Source organism: Nipponia nippon, unplaced genomic scaffold (assembly GCF_047370975.1).
Source record: "Nipponia nippon isolate SJK-2023a ecotype South Korea unplaced genomic scaffold, ASM4737097v1 scaffold_4, whole genome shotgun sequence".
NCBI classification, from domain to species: Eukaryota; Metazoa; Chordata; class Aves; order Pelecaniformes; family Threskiornithidae; genus Nipponia; species Nipponia nippon.
In genome coordinates, this window is record NW_028262358.1 from 23420364 (window position 1) to 23440557 (window position 20194).

Genomic DNA, 20194 nt, shown 5'->3' on the forward strand with positions numbered 1-20194 from the left:
TTCACACACTGGGTGTCACTGCCTCTAAAACACTTGTCATTCTTTAATGGAAACAAAATAGTCATTGCAGTCAGAGCCGCAATGTCATTCCACTACCCCTTGCTGCGTCGGCAATAGTGAAAATGACAGAGCGGCTCTCAGTAGGGGTAATTAAAATGTAAATATTGATATTTTATTATTTGAAATTACTTTCCAGTGCGGCATTTAATATCTCTCCATCTGTGCGGCTCTGTTTAGCGGTCACTTTAGTGCAGCTCTGGGATGCCAAGCGGCGGCTTGATCCCCGTTATGTCAAAATGCTTGTTGCTGCTTAATTTTGATATCTAATTAAGTGGAAAAGTACAGTCCACACTGTAATCCATGGCATCTTAACCAGCTGCTTGGGTATATTTAGAATTAATCTCCACTATGGAATCATCCTAATGTATGCAATTAAGAGTCTGCCGATGGCTAATTAGGTGTATTAGAATCAGGCAGCTTCCTTTTTTTTTTTTCCTTTCTTTTTTCACTCCTTTTTTTTCCTGTGTGTGGACTGTTGTAGACTTAAGACACAGCCTCCAGAGATGATCTTAATGGTACATATAACTCAACTAGGTAAACTAGAAATTTCACATTCATGTAGGAGAATATGTGTGACTCTCTTCCCCCAAACCAGGCAGACTATAAACATCATTTGAATTTTTTGGCATCTGCAGCACATTAAGAAAATCAACTAACCAGTAGAAAAGTTTTAAAAACTGGGAAGGAGAAGGAAGGTGTGTAGGACAGTGTTCTGAGCTGGCATTTTCCCGCCAGAGGGCGAAAGCGTATATTTACCCAAAATTTTGCAACCTGAAGTTTTTGCTTTGGTTACGGAAAGAGATTTTAGCTAGCTCAGCACATACAGGGTTAACACAGATATGTTGATTGGATCATAAGCATGGTTGTCTCCGTATGCTAATACATTCCAGTATTGGATTCATATTATTAACATGATTGGGGAATTCCTGGAAACCTGACTTTGCCTGATGGAAAGATGGAGGGAGCAGGGATTGCCACAGCTCTCAGTGAGGAAATGACTGGTGGCTTCCGCAGGGGAGCAAAAGGCAAACAGCAGTGACCCAGCACTCTTTGAGGAAAAGCACTCTCAAAGCAGACCCGTAGAGGTTATTAATAAAAGGCAGCACAGATTAAATGCACAAGAAATCCCTCCTTTCGGGGGGGGGGGGGGGGGGGGGGACAACGCGACAACGGGACTGATATAAAATAAACCAACAAACTTGGTTTTGAAGCCTAATGTGCACCAGGCTGAAGAAGCTTAAACTCTAAATTTCTTGATATTCCCAGTCTGTGTGTGCAATCGTTGGGAGGCTGATGCACACAAAGATTGAAGCGAGCAGTGCCTGAACGCTAATTGTTGTTATTGGTTTAGTTGGGTTCCTCTCTCAAGTTCACGTTCTTTTTTTTATTTTGTTTAGTTCAGTAAAAATTTTAAAAAAGGGGAAAAGGGTGGACTCTCTTTGTTTAATTATGTGTGATTGTAGTTTCATTTCTGCTAGCTGAACTCTTTTGAAGGATCTAGGTAAGGCATACCACACATAGGATGTGGATGTATAGTGATGACTCTTCTGAGTTGAACTGTGTTGCCATTTTCTGGATTGGACTTTGAAAGAGATTCAGCCCTATTCATGATACTTGTTGTGTTTCATCTATGGTCACTTCACTAATGACAGAATGTAGTTTTTATTTTTTCACCCACAAATGTGGCATTAGCGTACCCATACTCAAATACATACGTCCGTGACAGATTGAAGGAAAATTTGTGTGAAATCAATATTTATGTTGAAAATATGATTGGTCTTTTTTTATATAGGCTCAGTGAAAGAAAACAATCAGGGTCATAAATACAATCCTGCTCCATTTTCTCCCATGGAAATGTCTGGGCACACAGGTGATACCTTAAAATATGCCAGACATTTTAAAAAGCAGGTTCATATAAAATGCTGTACCCCTGCCACAGACTTTTGAAGTCTAGGGGCAAAGATGATTTTGGGAGCACACCATGTCATGTCATCTGCCTCTGCTATCTTCAATAAGAGGACAAAAAAAAAACCATCGTCTAACCAAACCATGTTCAAAGGCTGCAATTTAAAGAACTGCAAGAGTTAACTTTAAATAAGCAGATCAGATCGCATATGTAGTGCATTAGAAAGATTACCCTCAGGAATCTGCAAGTTCCTATTGCTGACCTTAAGGAGACCTACAGCTACATTGGGCCATATTGGGCTAGTCTGAATTTTAAAACTTTTTCATTGTCCATATCTTAGAATTCAAAACCTCACTGCAGAGAAGGTAATGCACAAGGAGTGCCAACTGTCTAACATACAGAAAAAGAAAAAGAAAGCAGTTTACTACTTACCAGGTCTTCCTCTGTTCTCAGAGCGTCTAGTGATAAATCAAAACATAAGTGTTTGGCCTGGCTTCTTTTTAATATAAGGTTGGTATGAGTTTGGAGTAAAGCAGTTTAAAATTGTAGAAGTTCCAGTCGTAAAACCAGCCCAAAGGGAAAATGAAGTATTAATCTGTTTAAATCTATTGTCTTATGTTTTCCTTTTTCTCAGTGAATACTGAAATAATAAGGTGTGAAATAAAAATTAGTGGAAATAAAGAGTACAGTACTTCATATGTTTCCAAAAATGCCATTATAAAGTACTCCATACATGGAGGTCTTACCAAATCTGTCCTGAAGCAAGGGTGACTCACCAGTTTTTTTTAACTTTAATGTTTCACTGGAGAGTATTAGCAACTGAAGGTGGTTGTGTGAAGTCAGGGAGACATTCTTAATCAGCCACATTTTCCAGTTCCTTTCCATTACTATTTTTAAAGCAGCAGCTCTCAAGAACTTGTGCTGTAACTAGAAATAAGAAATTTAAAAGTAGCTGCCTAGAAATATTTGGGTGGTTAGAGAGGGGTGTCTCTGATTTAAGTACTGAAATCAATTTGAAATGTAGTGAGTTACATCTCACTATATGCATCTTACCCTAGGAAGAAATGACAGGCTTAAATTGCTCGTGTTTAGTGTCATCATGTAAGGTTTCACAGGGTAAAAGACAAACCAGAAATATTTCTAACTGGTATTTAAATTACATTAACACCTTTTTGTATAGCTTGAGTGAAAGGTCACGCTAGACAAGCAGCATCTTCACTGTTTGTAAATGTCTAATTTGCTGCTTTTAAATTGCTGTGAACTTCACTTACTTAGTCCTGCTGAATGAATCCAGTGTTGCAAATACTTCTGACAAGCGAATATTTGCTTAGTGAGAATCCATTGTTCGTAATGGATTGAGAGGGACGTGCAGTGTGAATGCATTTTTATTGCCGTGCCATCTCTCTGCTGTTGTTTCAGTGAGATGAAAGTAGCGTTGTAATAAAAGCCCCGGGTTTCTTAGTGCTCTGTGTGGCATTTCCCATCTTACTGGTAGGTGTTAGCGAAAAAGTGCTTATCATAGGCATTTTTTCGTGTTATAAAATATAAAAAAATATGTATATTTTATAAGAATTTGGACAGCAAGAGTTAGGAATACAAACACACGTAGATAAAACCCAAGAAAATGCACAAGCTTGGCTGAAGACATCCCAGCGCTCTCCAAATGCATTTTCCTTTTTGTACTCGACTCGGAGTAATTCTTGGGCACCTCTGCGTAGGCAGCCTGATCTTCCCTCTCCCGCGGCCGCACAGCTAACAGATGGCAGTCACAACTCGTGGCGCAGAGAGCGCCGCTCACAACAGAGCCTCGGCGGTGCTCTCGCAGTGCTCTGCTATAGGGGCAGAAGGAGATGCTATATAGCAAAGCATCGCTCGGAAAAGGCAGTGGTTTTACTGTGTGAAAGTTGTTGGATGAAACTATTTCTAAATGTAACTTTAATTGTAGCACATCAGTTCTAAATAGCTTGGAAGCTGAATCCAGCAAACAGCGTAAGTTGAGCCTTTGGCTGTATTTCTGGTCAATGGTAGTTTGTGCTTTGGAACTTGATTTTTGATTTTCAAGTTTTGGCAAACACTTGTGCTTTTTGTTTTGTGAGCTGACACCTTTCATGTGAAAATCCTCAGTCGTATTTAAATTTAAGCTTGCTATGGCATCACGTGCAGTTATTAGCCCTTTGACCAGGGGCTCCATGAGCAAATGGGTATGAAAAAAAAAAAAGAAAAAGAGAACCTGAAGTAATGGGTTCACCCTGGCATAACGAGTTGTATCTGTCTCTCTTCCAGCTTTCACCAAATTTAATCCATAATCTGTGAAATATGTTTGGTGATTAGTGAGAGCACTCTCCTTCTGTTTAATGGTTTTCATAACTGCTGAAATGTTTGTAGGTCTTGGTATATATTTTTCGACTACAGAGTATTTTGAAATGCAATTAAATCCGTTTTTTCTGGGATTAATATGATAAAAAGGGTCTCTTAATTCAGATCTTTGTGGGAGACTCAGCTCTAGATGTACCCTAAAAAAAATGAACCATGCCATCCTCTTCCTTGGATTTCTGAGAGAATAATAGTAAGTGGCAGTCAGGCTATGAAGGTTTCCTTCAGCAAATACCGTGATCACGTCTAGAAAACATTTTGTAGCCCTAGCAGAAATTTCCCTGCTGAAATTTCCCTGGCCTTTGTTTACATCCCTGGAAGCCAGCTGAAGTTGTACGATGGATCCGGGCAAGCGCTGAGTGCCAGGAAGGGAGAGAGGGCAGAGTGACAGCTGTACGACCGAGAGCGCGCCGGGCCCGAGTCTGATCTTGAAATAGAGTGGAGTTTCTTTACATTCATTTCCGTGCAGCCGGGATAAGCCTTTGGCCCACTGTTTGTCATTTGACCATGAGGCTACGCACTCTCTAAATAAAGTAATCTGGGCCGAAAGAAAAGTTTTTTTAAAAAGTGTTTACAATACCAGTTTGTTCTTTTGACGGTGGTGACTATACATCATTTCTGAAACAAGGAAATTGCACTGGAAACATAAAACATTTAGAAGGAAGTTAATCTATCAAAATAAAGTGTAAACAATTTAAAAATCCAACTCTGATATTTCAACTGTGTAAATATATTGAATCTGCAACACACTAGTGAACATGTCATTTTCAAGCACAGCTTTGATTATAAAAAATGTAAATGAAGATATTTGAAGTACAAACGAGGGCAAGCAAGAGGAATATTTTACTCATAAAACTAACAATCATGAAAACAACTGGCAAGGTAAATGGGAGGTGGTTATCAGAAAAAGTGAGCAACTCGCAGATTTGCCAGCAATTTCATACCTGGTTTGATCAAATATTTGGATTTCTAAAGATGTAAGAGAGAGGAAGGGAAGTTCATTCCCTGCAAAGTGAAATAAACTAGGATTCGAGTCAGTAGCCTGATTTAGGCATTGCATCAAATGTTTAAGGCTGAAAATAATGGTAGGGATAAGTCCAGCCACTGTCTTTTTTTGCCCAGTAGTTCTCGGAGTGCTGTGTGCAAGGCACAGATCTTACTTTGGCACTTGACCATCTGCAGCTGCTTCGCTCTAGCCCCTAGTGAGTTAGCGTCCATGAAGTCCATCTTAATGAAGTAGAGGAAAGGGTCTTCAGGAATATAAAAGATTTACCCTGCTTAGCATGGAGCTGTGCACAATGTGAAATAGAGAGCAAGCGGTGCATGTGCTGATATTTGAAAAGATCTGTGGTTTAAACAGCCCCGTCTAAGGGACAGCGAACTGTGTTTGGAGCCGGCTTGGAGCGCTGAGCGCTGCAGAGCACGGTCAGCTCGCCGCCGGTTGTTCCTATGATAAACATGCTAAGGCCTTTTTACCTATTTATTTCTGCTTCCTTTGAGCTTTGGGTTTACTGGTATGCGAAAGGAAAAAAAAAACAAGCATATGTTCGGTTGCTCAATCAACCTTTTCTCAATCCACACTCGGTGATCTCAGTGAGTCATTACGGCATAATTACAATTTGAGTGTGATACACTGTTTGTAGAAAAGTACCTATTTTTAGCTGAAGAAACACTACAGTCCCTGAAAGGAGGAGAAAAAAAGAAAAAAAGGAAGGAAGAAAATCTGTAACCAGCAAATCAGTGCTATTGTTAACTGATATTACGAGACACCCTGTAGATTTACAATGCTTGCGTTCAGCCACATAAAAACCACACTGAAAAGAATGCCTACCAGGGGTTAAATTCATATGCCTGCGCTGCAGCCTATTTCTGTCAACACTCAGCTCAGGAAATAAACATTTATGCTTTCTGAAATGAAAGTGTATTTTTGAAGACTAGCCGTCAGATATTTTTTGCCCTTCACACTTTCAAATGCTTAGCCTTTTTTGTAAGTTGACTGCAAAGTGCATCAGTTTGCTAGGAGGAAAAAAAAAAAAAAAAAAAAAAATCTTGACAAGTGCCCATGGCATCATTGTCAAGCACACGAGCCTCTAGTAGAAGATGGCAGGAGGATTGGCACAAAACATGCTTCCTTCAAGCTTCTTACCTCAGGGGTACCTGACTCTTGAGAAGCCTTTCAATCCTTCCAAATGACGTTATTGCAAACTGTCATCTGGTTTATTTGGAGCGCGCCGTATCGCAGATAAACATGCTATTTAACTGCAGGTCAAGGTATAGAGTCATTCTGCTAGCAAATGCCTGAAATACATTAAGTGGCATTGACTTGGGGAGGGAGATGGAAAGAGATCAAAGTTGTCACCAATATGGTACACGCTAAAGGGGAAGAAGGTACACAGCATTGTATTTTAAAAAGCCATTATGCAGTTCTACATTTAAAACATTGACCTGCAAGACTCTTAAGGATTAAGGAGCCACACCGTGCACGACGAAGTTCAAAGCCACGCTGTCGCGCAGCATCTCAGGGCGGTTTGGAAAGAGCTTACAGTTGTGACTGAGAAGGCTACCACCGGTCCAGAAAGCTGGCAGTGTATTTCTTCTAATTTGGAGACTTTTTTAAAAACAGTTACATTTTAAAATAGAACGTGTCCACTTGTCACAGAATGTGGTTGATCTAGGGGATTCATATAACGAAAGCTCAGAGAATCAGAGCACAGTTTGGCGTGAAATAAGTATAGCTTCCTCCAAACAATTAAAAATAAATCTCTGTATGTAAATATATCTGCCTGTGTAATCTATTCTTTTAACTGGGATCTGCTGAACATCTATTAAAAGGGCATTGGTGTGTTTCATCAAGAGATGTGCTGGATGCTTTCACATTTTCTGAAAAATCAAAACAAAACAAAAACAGATTAATTACAATTCGAAGCAGCTTTTTACATTGCCACAAGGGATGCCTTTAAAAGTTAAAACATGCTTTCACTGAGCAGGCTTTCAAGGGGAAGTTACTTCGATCAGGAAGAAAATAATCATGTTTATTTGATTTATTATTGGAGAGCAGAACAGTGTGGTTTATATTTGCCAGTTTTTCTATAATGTAAAAAATTTCTTCTGATTTTTTGTGTCATATAAAAACAATTAGTATACTTACTGCACCAGAATGCAGATTTTTCAGGAGTGCAGTACAATAAATTATAGGCAACATCCCATTTTTCCCCCTCACAAGGCATATGTAATTTCCTTTGACTGTGGCACACAATAAATGTTATTGAAACATAGCATTATTTATTAAAAAAAAAAACCAAAAAACAAAACAACAAACCTGTACTAAAATAGATAAGTAAATAAAAGAGGGAATTTGGGAGTTTTCAGAAAAAAAAAGAATAGAGAGAAATTGCAGGTTAAACTTTGTTTAACCAAAACTGATTTTATTGCTTTTTGCTTAATTAAACTCCTCAGAAGTGTGTGAAACATTGTTATACCTGAAAAATTGTTAATTTGTAAATCACAGGGACAAAAGGGCTCCACTGCAACTTTAAAGTTTCTATGCACGTAAATGTCAATAGAGTGCCTTCTCCATCATCAGCACTAAATTCACATTGATGCCTCTTTTCTTCTCTGTATTGATCCTTCCATGAGAACGTAGATTTGTATCTGTTAATTAATGCGTCCTGAAACAGCGTTTGTATTAATCAGGCAGATAAGAAAAATTGGATGCCTGCACCCTCATGACAACCGTAAAAGTGCTGGCCCTGATAAAATCGTGGATGGACCTCAATAAAAAAGTTCCTCCTTCCACTCAATAAACTAATCATCCTGCTTTTAATTATTCGGCAGAAAGATGTGTGGAGATTGGAGAATGTGTAAATCTATTTACTAACAGCAGTGTCTGGGAGGGAGAATGGGGCTGTCACAGGACGGTGCTGCAGGCTACGTTCTCTGTCCATCTGCTACTGCAGAAAAACTGGTTCTTGAAAGACGGGAAGGAACAGAAATGTTGAAGCTAATTGAAATCATGAATTCCTCCCTATAACCTTTCAAATGATTATTTCTTCTCCATTTCCCTCTTACTTATTTTAATCGCAGATGTGTTATTTTCCATTGTCACCTCTTCAAGGGTTTCCTGCTGTTGTTGGCTCAGTTTTTGTTGGTTTGTTTTGAAGGCAGAGAGCTGCAGTTCTGTCACAAGACTCAAAAGACACTAAGAGAAAATGAAAACAAATAAGGAGGGGGAGAAAAATGAGAGAGAGGGAGCATGCAGCCGGTTTTATGTTTCATTTTTTATGGATGCCTGGTGGTTTGGATGTGGGGTTTTCTTTTTTATTGTATTAGTTTTGCTGCTTAGTGCTTATAGAGAAAATCTCGTTTGGAGTAGATGCCTTGCAGATTTGCTGGTTTATGATATATTCCTGCTTGACTGTAACTCTCGACTTTCAAAACAGAAAAATGCATTTAAGTGTAATTGAACGCCAAAAAGAATGTTCTTACAGCGGGAACCCTGTCAAAGGACATGTAAGCAGCTCCATAAACAACTAAATGAAAGCCTCGGACATGTCTTAAGACCCTTTAAGAAAAGCTTGACTAATCCCCTTTGATGATTTTATTAAGTACTTGTGGGTGATGGTGCCAACTGGCAAACTACTGCATCTCACCAACAGGCCAGGAAAATCATTTCCTCTCCCATATTGTTTTGTAGCTCCTAATATGATTGGGATATTAGCAGTTTGATATAATAAATTAACAGGTACTGTAAACAAGAGTCTGAAAAGGTAAGACAGTAAAAATGTTTGCCCTTAGTGATCCTATTAGGAAAGACAGCGGGGGGGGGGGGGGGGAAGAGCAAAAGTTAAATTCATTAAGAGGCATTTATTAAATTTTTAGTTGCCCTCAGAAAAAGGATGGTGTGATTGCTATTCAGTTGGCACTTCAATATGCCACCCTGTTATTTCAACAAGTGTACTAGAGGCGGGGGCTGTTACAGAAGTAATTAGCATCTTTTCTGAGGAGGGTAGGTGTTACTTCTCTTTCCCCTGAGGTTAAAGTTCAAAGAGAATTTTCCTCTTTGTGTTGAACACCTTAATTCTATTAAAACATCAAATCTTCCCTTTTAAAAAAGTTTTGGGTTTTTTTTTTCCTCTCCTAAATTATCCTTCTTGGTTTATGGTGATGATGAACAGAGTCATCAGATCCCTGTTTCACAGCATTAGGTTTTTGAACTAAGCATGAGTATTCCAGAACAAAGAAGACATCATGCAAATTGCAGACTATCAGTACTCCCCCAAAAAGCGGAATTCTTACAGAAAGAGCCTGTAAATTCCAACTTGTTTATAACTTCCTACGTTGATTAGAAAACGTTTGATTTTATATTGATTTACTTTCCTGTAGTAGGATGGGGAGGAGAGGCACAAAAGTGTAAGGGAGAATAATAGAATATGTACATGTTTTATCACAATATATATAAAAATACATCAAAAAGAGGAGCAGGTTTCTAACAAATCCAAACGTGCTTAATATTTTTCCTGTGTTTTTTTCCGTTCAGGATTCTCCACTTTGTCTCTAGCTGACCAGATGAGCCTTCTGCAGAGTGCTTGGATGGAGATTTTGATTCTCGGTGTTGTATACCGGTCACTTTCTTTTGAGGATGAGCTCGTATATGCTGAAGATTATATTATGGATGAAGACCAATCCAAGTTGGCAGGCCTTCTTGACCTTAACAATGCCATACTGCAGCTGGTAAAGAAATACAAGAGCATGAAGCTGGAGAAAGAAGAGTTTGTCACCCTCAAAGCTATAGCACTTGCTAATTCAGGTTGGCAGAGTGGCATGACAGTTGCTACATTTTTAATGTCACTTTTTTTTTTCTTCTCCACAATATTTTCTGCATGCTTGTTTGAAACACGGTTTTAGAATAAGAAATTGCTAATCAGACCTTAGTCTAGAAGGCAACAAACAAAGCAGTTCAAACTAAGGAGAGCTTTCTGGTTCTAAGTAATTGTGGAATATGTTCCTAAGGGAGTGAAGAATACTGTATGTATGATTTGGAGGGTACTTTAACAGGCGAAGATCCTTTCAAATGAATATAGATGTTGTTCTAAATCCATTCCGTAATCCAGGAAGTCTAATCATTGGAATTAAAACGAATAGAAAGGATGCATAAGAATATGCCTTGTACATTCTCTTTAAAGGCAGATACTGATTTATTTGATAGGGTGAATTCAGGATATGGGAGGAGGGAGGAAATTCTTATTTAATCTCACAAGGACCACACCTTACCTTACGCATCCTCTGTGTTTATGAGAATGCTCCTGCAAAAATTATTACCTCTGCAGGAAGGGTTAAAAATCTCAGACAGAATTTTTTTTCTGCATTTGAATTTAAAAGTGCTGAAGCAGTGAATACTGTCAGATAAGTAAAAATCGTTTGTGCTTTGTTGTTTTTCCTTTTGTGTCTCCTTAATGCTTTATTGTGGTCTTAAGTCCCTTTTAGCATTTGCATAAAGTTCACGATAGATCCCTCTTTAATGACGTGCCGATCATTAGATACCTGTGTGTCAATAACATGCTCTGATGCTATGTTCCATTGACAGTCACACCGTGCCCCTCCATCTGCTTTTGTTTTGACCCTATCTTTGAACTTTATCTTGGTTGCTGGCCAGTAGTTTTCCCTTTAATTACAAGAAGGAAACTGTCAATAAAATCTGTTAAATGGGATGCAATGAGTGGCTTGAATGGGCGGACGGCTATTTGTTCAAATTCTGCAGCATTCAAGGTATTGACAGTTTGTTTTCTGGGGCCATATGTGACGATCAATCTCAGGCTGGGCTCAGCCGCGCTGAAAAATGAAAAACCAGATTGCTTTTGCTTACTTGTGGATGACGACTTGTGATTTGGCGCGGTCCTAGTGAGATGAGACCTTCTGCCCAAATTGCCCCCCTGAGAGTCAGGATGCGTGACTGTTTTTAGGAATAATTTTTTAATTGATTTTGTAATTAACAGTTCATCTACAATATTGATGCATGAATCCTCAGATTGATAGGAGGGAAATTGTTTTCAACAATGAAGTTGTACTTTCCTATTTGTCTTTGTAATGTGATTTAGCACTCTGCATTTTTAATTGGAAATATAGTTCAAAAACATGCAAAGCCAAAATGCTTATTAGTTTCTTTGTAAAATATTCTCCGCCCCACTAACTCTGCCCTTAGTTTTAGAACATTATCTTCTTTCCAGAATAAACAAAATGCTGAAATGCCTCTCAAAGATTAAAATTATTTTTAATTGAAGATTTATTTTTAGTTTTTGACCATTGTAAATAGACACTTGAGGATGCTTCGCAGCTGCAAGAAGGATTTTTCTCAAAATTGGTCATGCTTAATGAACAGAGCAAGAAAGTTACCTGGAATTAGGAGTCCAAATTGAGAAGTTTTTTTGTCTTTATTTTGATTCTGTAATTCAAAGACTGAATGAGAAATGTTTCTATAGTTTATGTGATAAAAAGGATAAGGGGAGTGAATAGAGGGGTATGGTGTTAAATACCACTCACACCTTTTTTTTTTTTTTTTTTTTTTTCCCCAAAAAAGCCATGCAGTGTTTAAGTAATAGTAAAAGATACTGCTGCCAAAAAAAGTTTAGTCATATGTGGTGCATAGAGTGTGTCAAAATCATCTGTAGCTTCATTAACTTCACTGGGAATTACAACCAGGATAATGTCAGCGATAAATACTATTCAGCATACTAAAATTCAGGGCACATTTAGGTGAAAATATTTCCTTCCCTCATCTTAAAAGAAATAAAATTGCTATTTTAAAGTCAAACTATTGCAAGGAGTTAAAAAGCAGCCCAGCCGTTCGACTTGCCTTTCAACAGAATGTTTTGACAAGCGACATTCAACATTTCAGCTTCAGGTTGTACACGCAGCAGATACCAAACTTGTATCAGCTGTAGCTACACTAACCTGGAGGTGTAAAATAGCACCTGCAGAATTACAGCCCATCAAAGAATACCAGACTCCTTGTGTTTTAATTTACAAATGCTGCTAAAATTAAAGTGTTTGTCTTTTTTTTACAGACAAAACCAGAAATAGCTTATTTTGACTTAACTATGAAGTTGATTAATGTAAATGCAGCTATATCTGAAAAAAAGAAATAAAATGCCATTATAAAATCAATCAGTTAGCAATTCACATTTTAATATGTTTTGTTGCTACATCTGCTTTCTTCGAAAACTTCCACTATTTATTTTACCGGTTTAAAATATATTAGACTTTTTATAGCTGTAGAGAGAATGGATGAAGTATAATAAGAAATCTTGGGCTTTTCAGACATTTTTGCCGTATCTGCACTGTCTAGAAAGATTCCTAGGTTGACTCTACTGTAAACAGTAGACAAAGATGGTTTTATAGCTCTGTATCTGTGTTAGTGATTTATGATACAGTGTCATAGTACTTTCCCTGCTGGTGTATAGAAGCAGGAAAAAGAAATTGTAGATTGTCTTCATATTGGTTGTATTTTGTTTGAATAAATACCCCAAGGTTTCTTTTGGCCAGCAAATCTCAGTATCATGAGCATTAAAACACCCCAACTGCTAACTTTTCTTTAGGCCTACAAAGTTGATTTGTGCAGTACTCGGTCTGAGATAATCCTGCCATTTGGTTGCTAAAAGGTGGGGAGGAGGAGCCGTTTTTCAGGGAGATTCTCTGACAGCCATTATCAAATGTTCCCTTTGCAGCATTGGCCAGTGCCACGCTGCTCCTATGAATTTCCAGCAACGCAAGATGTATTGACCCTGTACATTGTCACTGATTTCAAACGGAGTGCATATAGCATCTGAAAAGTTTAAACGCATATATAAGAGCACAATACTGAAACGTATAGACATTTCAGTCCTGTGTATGTTAAAGTCTATACAGGCATGGTTTCAACAGTTACATTTAATATATTGTAGTGCTTAATATGGAATTTGTCCGGTTAGTTTTAAACATCTGCATTGATTTGATAGTAATTAATACAGCCTTTATGCTTGAACTCCAGAGAAGTCCCTCTGGCCACCTCGTTGCCCTTGTCCTGTCAGTGTCAGGAGTTCCTTCTGCCTTTCTCTACCTTCTCTACACAAAAGCAAGTAGGTGCCTTGAAGCTGCAGGATGCAACTGCCCTGCGTTCCACCTCACACTGCCCAAACGAAGCAAGCTGGCACCAATGAGCACTTTGTTTACCCACGCAGAAAATCAACTTTGAATGGTTTCCAAAACATGCATGTACCAATTACTTCCTCTTGTGTAAGGGAAGGTGAAATATTTACAAACTATGTTTAAAGCGTACAGAAGTGCATGCACACACACGTGAACACTCCACCGCATAAAAGATGACCTGCTCATCTCTTTTGTATTAGAAAATGCTTTCATGTATCGATTAGGTAATGCTAAACAGGGAGTTGCAGGTGAGCAGTTTTTTGAAATTGCCTAATCAGTAAGGACTAAATTGTGCCTTCAGGCCAAATGTTGCAGAAGGGCTTAGGAGTCACAACTGAGACCAGATTTTTAAGAGAAGCTCAGTTCCCATCTAAGACCTAACGTGAGGAACTAGAGTGTCGAAATACATTAGCACATTTGAAAATCTGACCCGTGTGTATCTGCCTAATAGGCTGCTGGCATCTTGAAAAACCTGACCCAAATGTGGATGCTAGGCACTTAAAAGTATAACCCTGTGCACTGTTGAAAATTTAATCTTAAACGCTAATACTAGCTGTCTAGCCTGTACCACCAGAAGGAGAAAAGGACCTCTGCTCACCATCACAATTTCTGGTCTCTCTTATTAACTCTCCTAAAAAAAAATCCAGCACCCTTTCAGTACTGAAGGAGTGAGAACCAAGAAGTATCTTGTGCATTTTAGCATAATGAAGCACAGATCAACATTGGTACCAGTAAAGTTAGACAATCTTCTGTCCTGGTAAAAAAATTAGTTGGTTCTTACAACTTATTTAGCTTTCCAGCCACTAAAAAGTGTACTCAGAGCACTAGGCTATCACCATCAAATAATATATAAAAATAAAAATATATACAATATATAATATATAATATATAATATATAATATATAATATATAATATATAATATATAATAATATATAATATATAATATATAATATATAATATATAATATATAATAATAAAAATTAATTGGTAGAACCCTATAAATCACTTATTCCACAGGACATCATCTTTATTCCCAGTATAGACTGTGGTTTATCTTTTGTCTCAACATACTATATTTAGTTTCTAATAATGTCAATTTTTAAATTTTATTTTATTTAGTCATCTTGTTAGTGTTGGAATTCATGATTAAAATGTATCTATGGTGAACAGACATATATAAAATATACATATACACCTGTGTGTTACTGATGTGTTACCAATGTTTATTTTGCCACATAGAGATAGCAAGGTCTGTTAACTCTTTCCTGTAATTTTGTACAGAGAGTGGTACAGCATAGAAGCAAATAGTTAGAAAAAGAAGTTGCCACTATAGTCAGAGTTTTCGTGTTGCTTGAACACAGTTTCTTCTTCGTATTCCATTTTCATGTAATCAAAGAGATGGCACCCACAATTGTTAGAGAAAATAAATAATGATAAAATAAATAAGGATAGCTTAATGCTATCATTAAACAAATGGTAGCAGAGTTATTGAATGGTTTAATTTTTTTTTCTTTTTCTGGTAGTTGGTCTAGTAACTGAGTAACTTTGAGATATTCCTGACTTAGTTATGAAATAGGTAGATGTTATTTACGTGTTAGCAGCCTGAGACTGGCGAAGGGCAAGAAGCGAGGCCAGCCCCGTGGCCGGCGGGAGGACGGGGCCCCGGGTTCCTTGCTGCTGGGGCAGGACTGTGAGGGGAGCGCTGCGCTGCGTCTGCCAGGGGCCAGCTCTGTGCTGACAGGCGGATTTTCTGGGTAGGAAAGCGACGGTGTGAACTGCTGTGGCACCAGTGCAATTGCTAGTCTTCGCTGTTATCCATCCTGCTTCTCCACAGCACTAAACTAGTGGCTCTCAATGGTAATTATGGCAATTACTTATATCTTGTATTGGATAAAAAGGATTTTCAAGCATCCATTCCGCATTTTCTTTTAGTTGGTGTCTTACCCCCCAGCTCTATCGTTCGAACTCCCCTTTTCCAGGGTTTTAGTAGCCTTATTGAGTAGGTACTCGAACCAGTTCATAGCATGCAATTGGTTCTGCAATGAGGAAATATTCCTTTATTTATTGCCCTCACTACCTATCCTAGTGAAAAGTAAGCCATTTCAGAAACAAAAAAAAGGTGGTTTACTGTGTTTTAACTTACCTTATGCCTGTGGTTTTAGTTCACTGCTAATCCAGTTAGCCCCTGAAATAAATAGGCATGTTCCATGAAATAATTTCTTTTCTTATTACATCTTCATTTCCTACTGTGTTTTAAAAAGCTGTTTTGAGGCTTCAGTTTTCATGTCTCTCCTTAAAAGCAGGCCAAACCAGTGCAATCCAGACTAAGACCTTGTTCACTAAAATCAACAATACAAGCCTTCGTTTTACTTTTATGGTTTCCACTACCTATAATTCCTATGGACAAGGAATTCTTAATTTAGTCCTCTTTAATTTCCACCATATATTCCGATTGAAGTGGCTGTTTCCAATGGAATAATTCAGATGTCAGATCATTTTTGCTGTACTCTTTTGCAAGGGAAAATACTCTGTCTATGTGCTTGTCTCTTAGCCTAACCATGCAGACCCCAGCAAATAGTTCTGTTCAGGAAAGAGAGGCAAATAGGTGGTGAAAATTAAGTGTATTTGTTGACCCTACACAGGTAGGACCAAAGTAAGTATTCGGGGCAATTTCAAGTCTAGACTGGAAAAGGATGGGAATTCTTGCTGGGTGAGGGAACCAAAGAACCTCGTTTGATTTGCTATCAACAATTTCAATGGGTTGCTTCTATCTTAAGCAATATGCTTTTCAAAATGGCACTGTCTTGTGTTTCTCATCAAAATTATACAGAAACACAACATGGGCAAGCACTCTGCAAAAACGCAAGTTTCCCTGCGTAAATCTGGCATACATTTCAGGCAGGAGAGAAAGGGGTTCTGTAATTCTGAGAACAGTTCACCTGTCAATAAACACCGCGGCGGTTTTTGTGGAGTTTTCGGATTGGCAATACAATCTAGATAATCAATTCCTCTTATTTGAGACATAATCCAGATTAGGATTTTGTTGTCTTTACGTAAAGCAAAAACCGTTTTGCCTGCTGCTCTTACTCTTCATCCCACCCAGTTCTTCCAGGATCCTACAACTTTCTAAACTGATTTACATGGTTTGGGTTTGTGAACTGCTCAGCTATACGGAACCACAAACGTCACAGCGATTGCTGTCGTTCAAGTACTTGTTAATATTTGCCTGTCTGACGTGCTTTATCAGCATCTTGATGTGTGCGTTCACTGCTGCATATTCCCTGCTGCTTGATTCGCTATAATAATTTCTTCCTTTATGCTGCCTGAATTTTCTGACATGAAGAAATACTTCATTTGAGACCTCTGGGTTTCTACCACTTCTTAGTGATGTTATATACAAAATAGATACATACCAGCCTTTAACTTTCCTCAGAGCAGTATTTTGAGAGGTCCCCTTGCCCTCAGTTCAGGTGCTTTCCAGTCTTTAGCTAGTTGTCACCCTTTGTGGTGTGTTCTAAATGACTCCGGGGTGGCTGGACGTTTGTTTGCTGCATTTGAGATGAAGCTTGAATTTTAAACGAGGTAGATTGTAATCTGAATTTCTGTCTGGGCCTTGTGGTGTTTTTCTTGGATGAGGACTCTAGTTTTCTCCCATTTCTGCGCAATGATACAATCGATCAGCTGATCAGAAGAGGTACAACTCTATTTTCCCATCCTGTGATGGTGAAAGAAAGCATTTGCAAGGATAGAACAAGATTCTCAAAGCAGAGCTCAATGAGTCGATGTCCTCATTTGTTGATCTCACTCTGTCCCATCGCAGCACTGATCAGTAACAACTTTTCCCCCTTCTAGACTGAAATCCCATGTTCTCAGCAGCGCATCGTGTCAACAACTCTTGTGTTAGTCTAGTAGAGGTCTTCAGTTTCACCAGCCTGGGATTGTTTTTTTGCAGGGTATTTAAGATCAAATCCTGCTTGCTTTCAAATGACAACACTTTTAAATCACCCTGTTTAATTTCATTCTTTATATAGGCACTGATTTTTAAGTGTATTACATCTGGGTGTAGGGTTCCTCTGGATATTACCTGTGTAGGATGTAATTGTAAATTATCCAGACTTTCTGCAAAGCCACTTAAAGGAAAAAAAAATGTATAATTTCTAGGGTTTTTCTTGGTATAAGAACAACATTCAAAATCTTTGTGCCTACCTTATCATTCAATTTCCTATTGTCTGTGGAATTATTTTGTTGTTTCTGCATTGTCACACAGACTCTGCGTTTCCTTAAATTATAGTGGCTCTTGTTGACATTGCCCTCTCTTACTAGCGAGGATTGGGTTTATCAGCAATAAGTTAACCTGCTCTGAATTCACTTCTACATCTGCCAGTCTGTAGTTACTGAAAAGATTTCTCTTTTCTTTTTCCTCCTCTTTTCCCCTTGGCTAGTTCAGCGTTTTCAACCATTTTCCTTATTTTCAAAGGCTTACGCCTGAGGGATTAGGATCTACATTCGTTTAATATCGGGAATAAAGTGGAAGTTCCAAACTGCAAAGCTAAAACTTGAAGAAGGATCTTTGCAGAGATTAATAATTTCCTGAGCAATCTGCGAGCTGAATCATGGTTTAATTAAATAGCACAGATTTAGTGAGTTTGCATTTAAACATTAGCAGACCCTAGAACGGGTAAAGCTGAAATGAGTTTGAATCTTTTCTGTAAATGGGAAGTTAAATTATCATAGTAATTTGATTAAATCATTTTTAAGTATTTTAAGCTAAATCGCCATTTTAAAAGAACAGTTTGAAGTCTTAATCATTGCTTGGAAGTGCCCCTCTCTCTGCTGTTTTTTCTTACCTCATTTCCTGTGACAAAATCTGTTTCCCAAGGCAGAGCTTCCTCAGCTCTGCTCCATGAAGCACTGTTTGGCAGCGGAGTGCTTGCATCAGGCCAGTGGAGAGCTGGCTGGTCACATTCTTCCCAGCTGCTAAATTGAGTTCAAAGACAGCAACAAATGCATTAAATGCTTTACTACTAGTACTTTTCCGTGTAAGCAATTGCTTTGTTTACCGCAGGGATGGGATACAATCACCCCTGCAAGGAGAGGATAAGATCCCTTTTTTAAAGGTGTTGTCCACGCAGTGGAAGAGTTTGAGAGCATGGAGTGTAATAGCCGTATCAGAGGGCAGGTTTTGATTCATCTTCCGTTCTTGTGTTTTCTAGGCCTGTTCTCTTCCTCTTTTCCCTCCTCACTCAGTTTCTGTGTCAGAAATATGTAGAGCGTGCATATTCCTAACGCTGCAGGCCAAATTGCTATCCAAACTGCAGCGCTAAAGATCTCGGGCAAGTTTCCTCTCTGTGCGAAAAATTAGTCCAGACTCCGTCCATGTACTTGCAAATTCAAACATGGTCGCAGATGCTGATTACAAATGCTGATTCTGGGGAGAATTGGACCAGTTTTGTAAAGAGTTAAAAACTAAACACTGATTGTCAGGTTCTTCAGAAAGAGTCTCTTTATGCAGTATGGTGTAAAAAAAAAAAAAAGGAAGAAGAACTTGGCGAGACTTTGACTCGCCAAGCATTTTGTTGCTGCTAAAATTCTCCTATCTGATTCCCCAGCAAATCTGGCTCTGGCACTCTGGGTCCGGGAAGAGGAGGAAAAGGTGTGTAATTTCTGCACAAACTGTGCATGGTTTATAGAAAAATTATTTGGAGTAGCTCATCGTGTGTTCTGTAGCACAACAGTGAATACCCAAGGACTTGCTAAAGAGTCAGGGAGTAAAGATGACCATTTGTTTGGAGTTTGCATTCCAAATTAAGCCCAGTGCTTGGACACTATGCTTAAGGCTTCAGTCACGTTTGTATGTGTGTGTTAGCATGTCTGTATCGATAACAGCTGTTTGTAGGACACAGAATTCAGGGATTTTCTCTTATTGACGCAGAATTATTTAATAGAATTGCCATCTTAGAAAACTATCAAAAATTTATGGATTTGGGAAATGGTCTCACGTTAATTAGAACTAAATTTGCTAGAGGTAATATTTCCCTGTCATCTTTTTTAAAATGTTGTAGCTTTCTTTTTCCCTAAGAGAGATATTTTTGCGTTTCTCTGCTTTCAGCACAGTGCACCTTGATGTGCAGTATCACATCTCTGCAGCATGTCTTAACTGCATGCTTCTTAGAGCATGTATTCGCTAAGACTCAGAATTATTAAACATGTAAAATTCCCATAGGACTCCATTATGTGTAATTAACAGATAAACTGTCATCAGAATCAATAAAACGTGCTAAATGATCCAAACTTGTATATAATTAAGTGTCTGTTTTAGAGCAGGAGCTGTAACTTTTATTTTTTTTTCTTTTCAATTTGCACATTTGTTTTGACAATAGAAGCTGGAACATTTTTGTTAACCTGTTATTTACTGGTTTGTGTTTTGGTTTACATGTTTGTGTTTGAAAAGAGAGAGGTATTTACTATCTGGCCTAATTATCTGAGGAAATAGTTGCACGTCAGCTTTTAAGAAATGAATCTGAGGTGCATCTTAATTCTCTGAATGTAATTCAGATATTTGAAGCACGTGCAGAATTCGATGTTGCTATCATCAACAGGGTAAAACATGAGGCTCTGTCAAAATACTGATCCAGGGCATCAGACTGCTTAATACAGGGCTCAGAAATGATGAT

General features: G+C 38.3%; 1 protein-coding gene across 28 annotated transcripts in view; it reads left to right on the forward strand.

Annotated features, from left to right (window-relative positions):
- Positions 1 to 20194, forward strand: part of ESRRG (estrogen related receptor gamma) — a 408303-nt gene that overhangs the window by 383051 nt on the left and 5058 nt on the right. For all 28 annotated transcript variants that reach the window (XM_087774087.1, XM_087774092.1, XM_087774107.1 and 25 more), the window contains one exon: positions 9876 to 10145. In XM_087774087.1, the coding sequence (XP_087630213.1) occupies positions 9876 to 10145 (270 nt within the window). The remainder of the gene's footprint in view (positions 1 to 9875; positions 10146 to 20194) is intronic.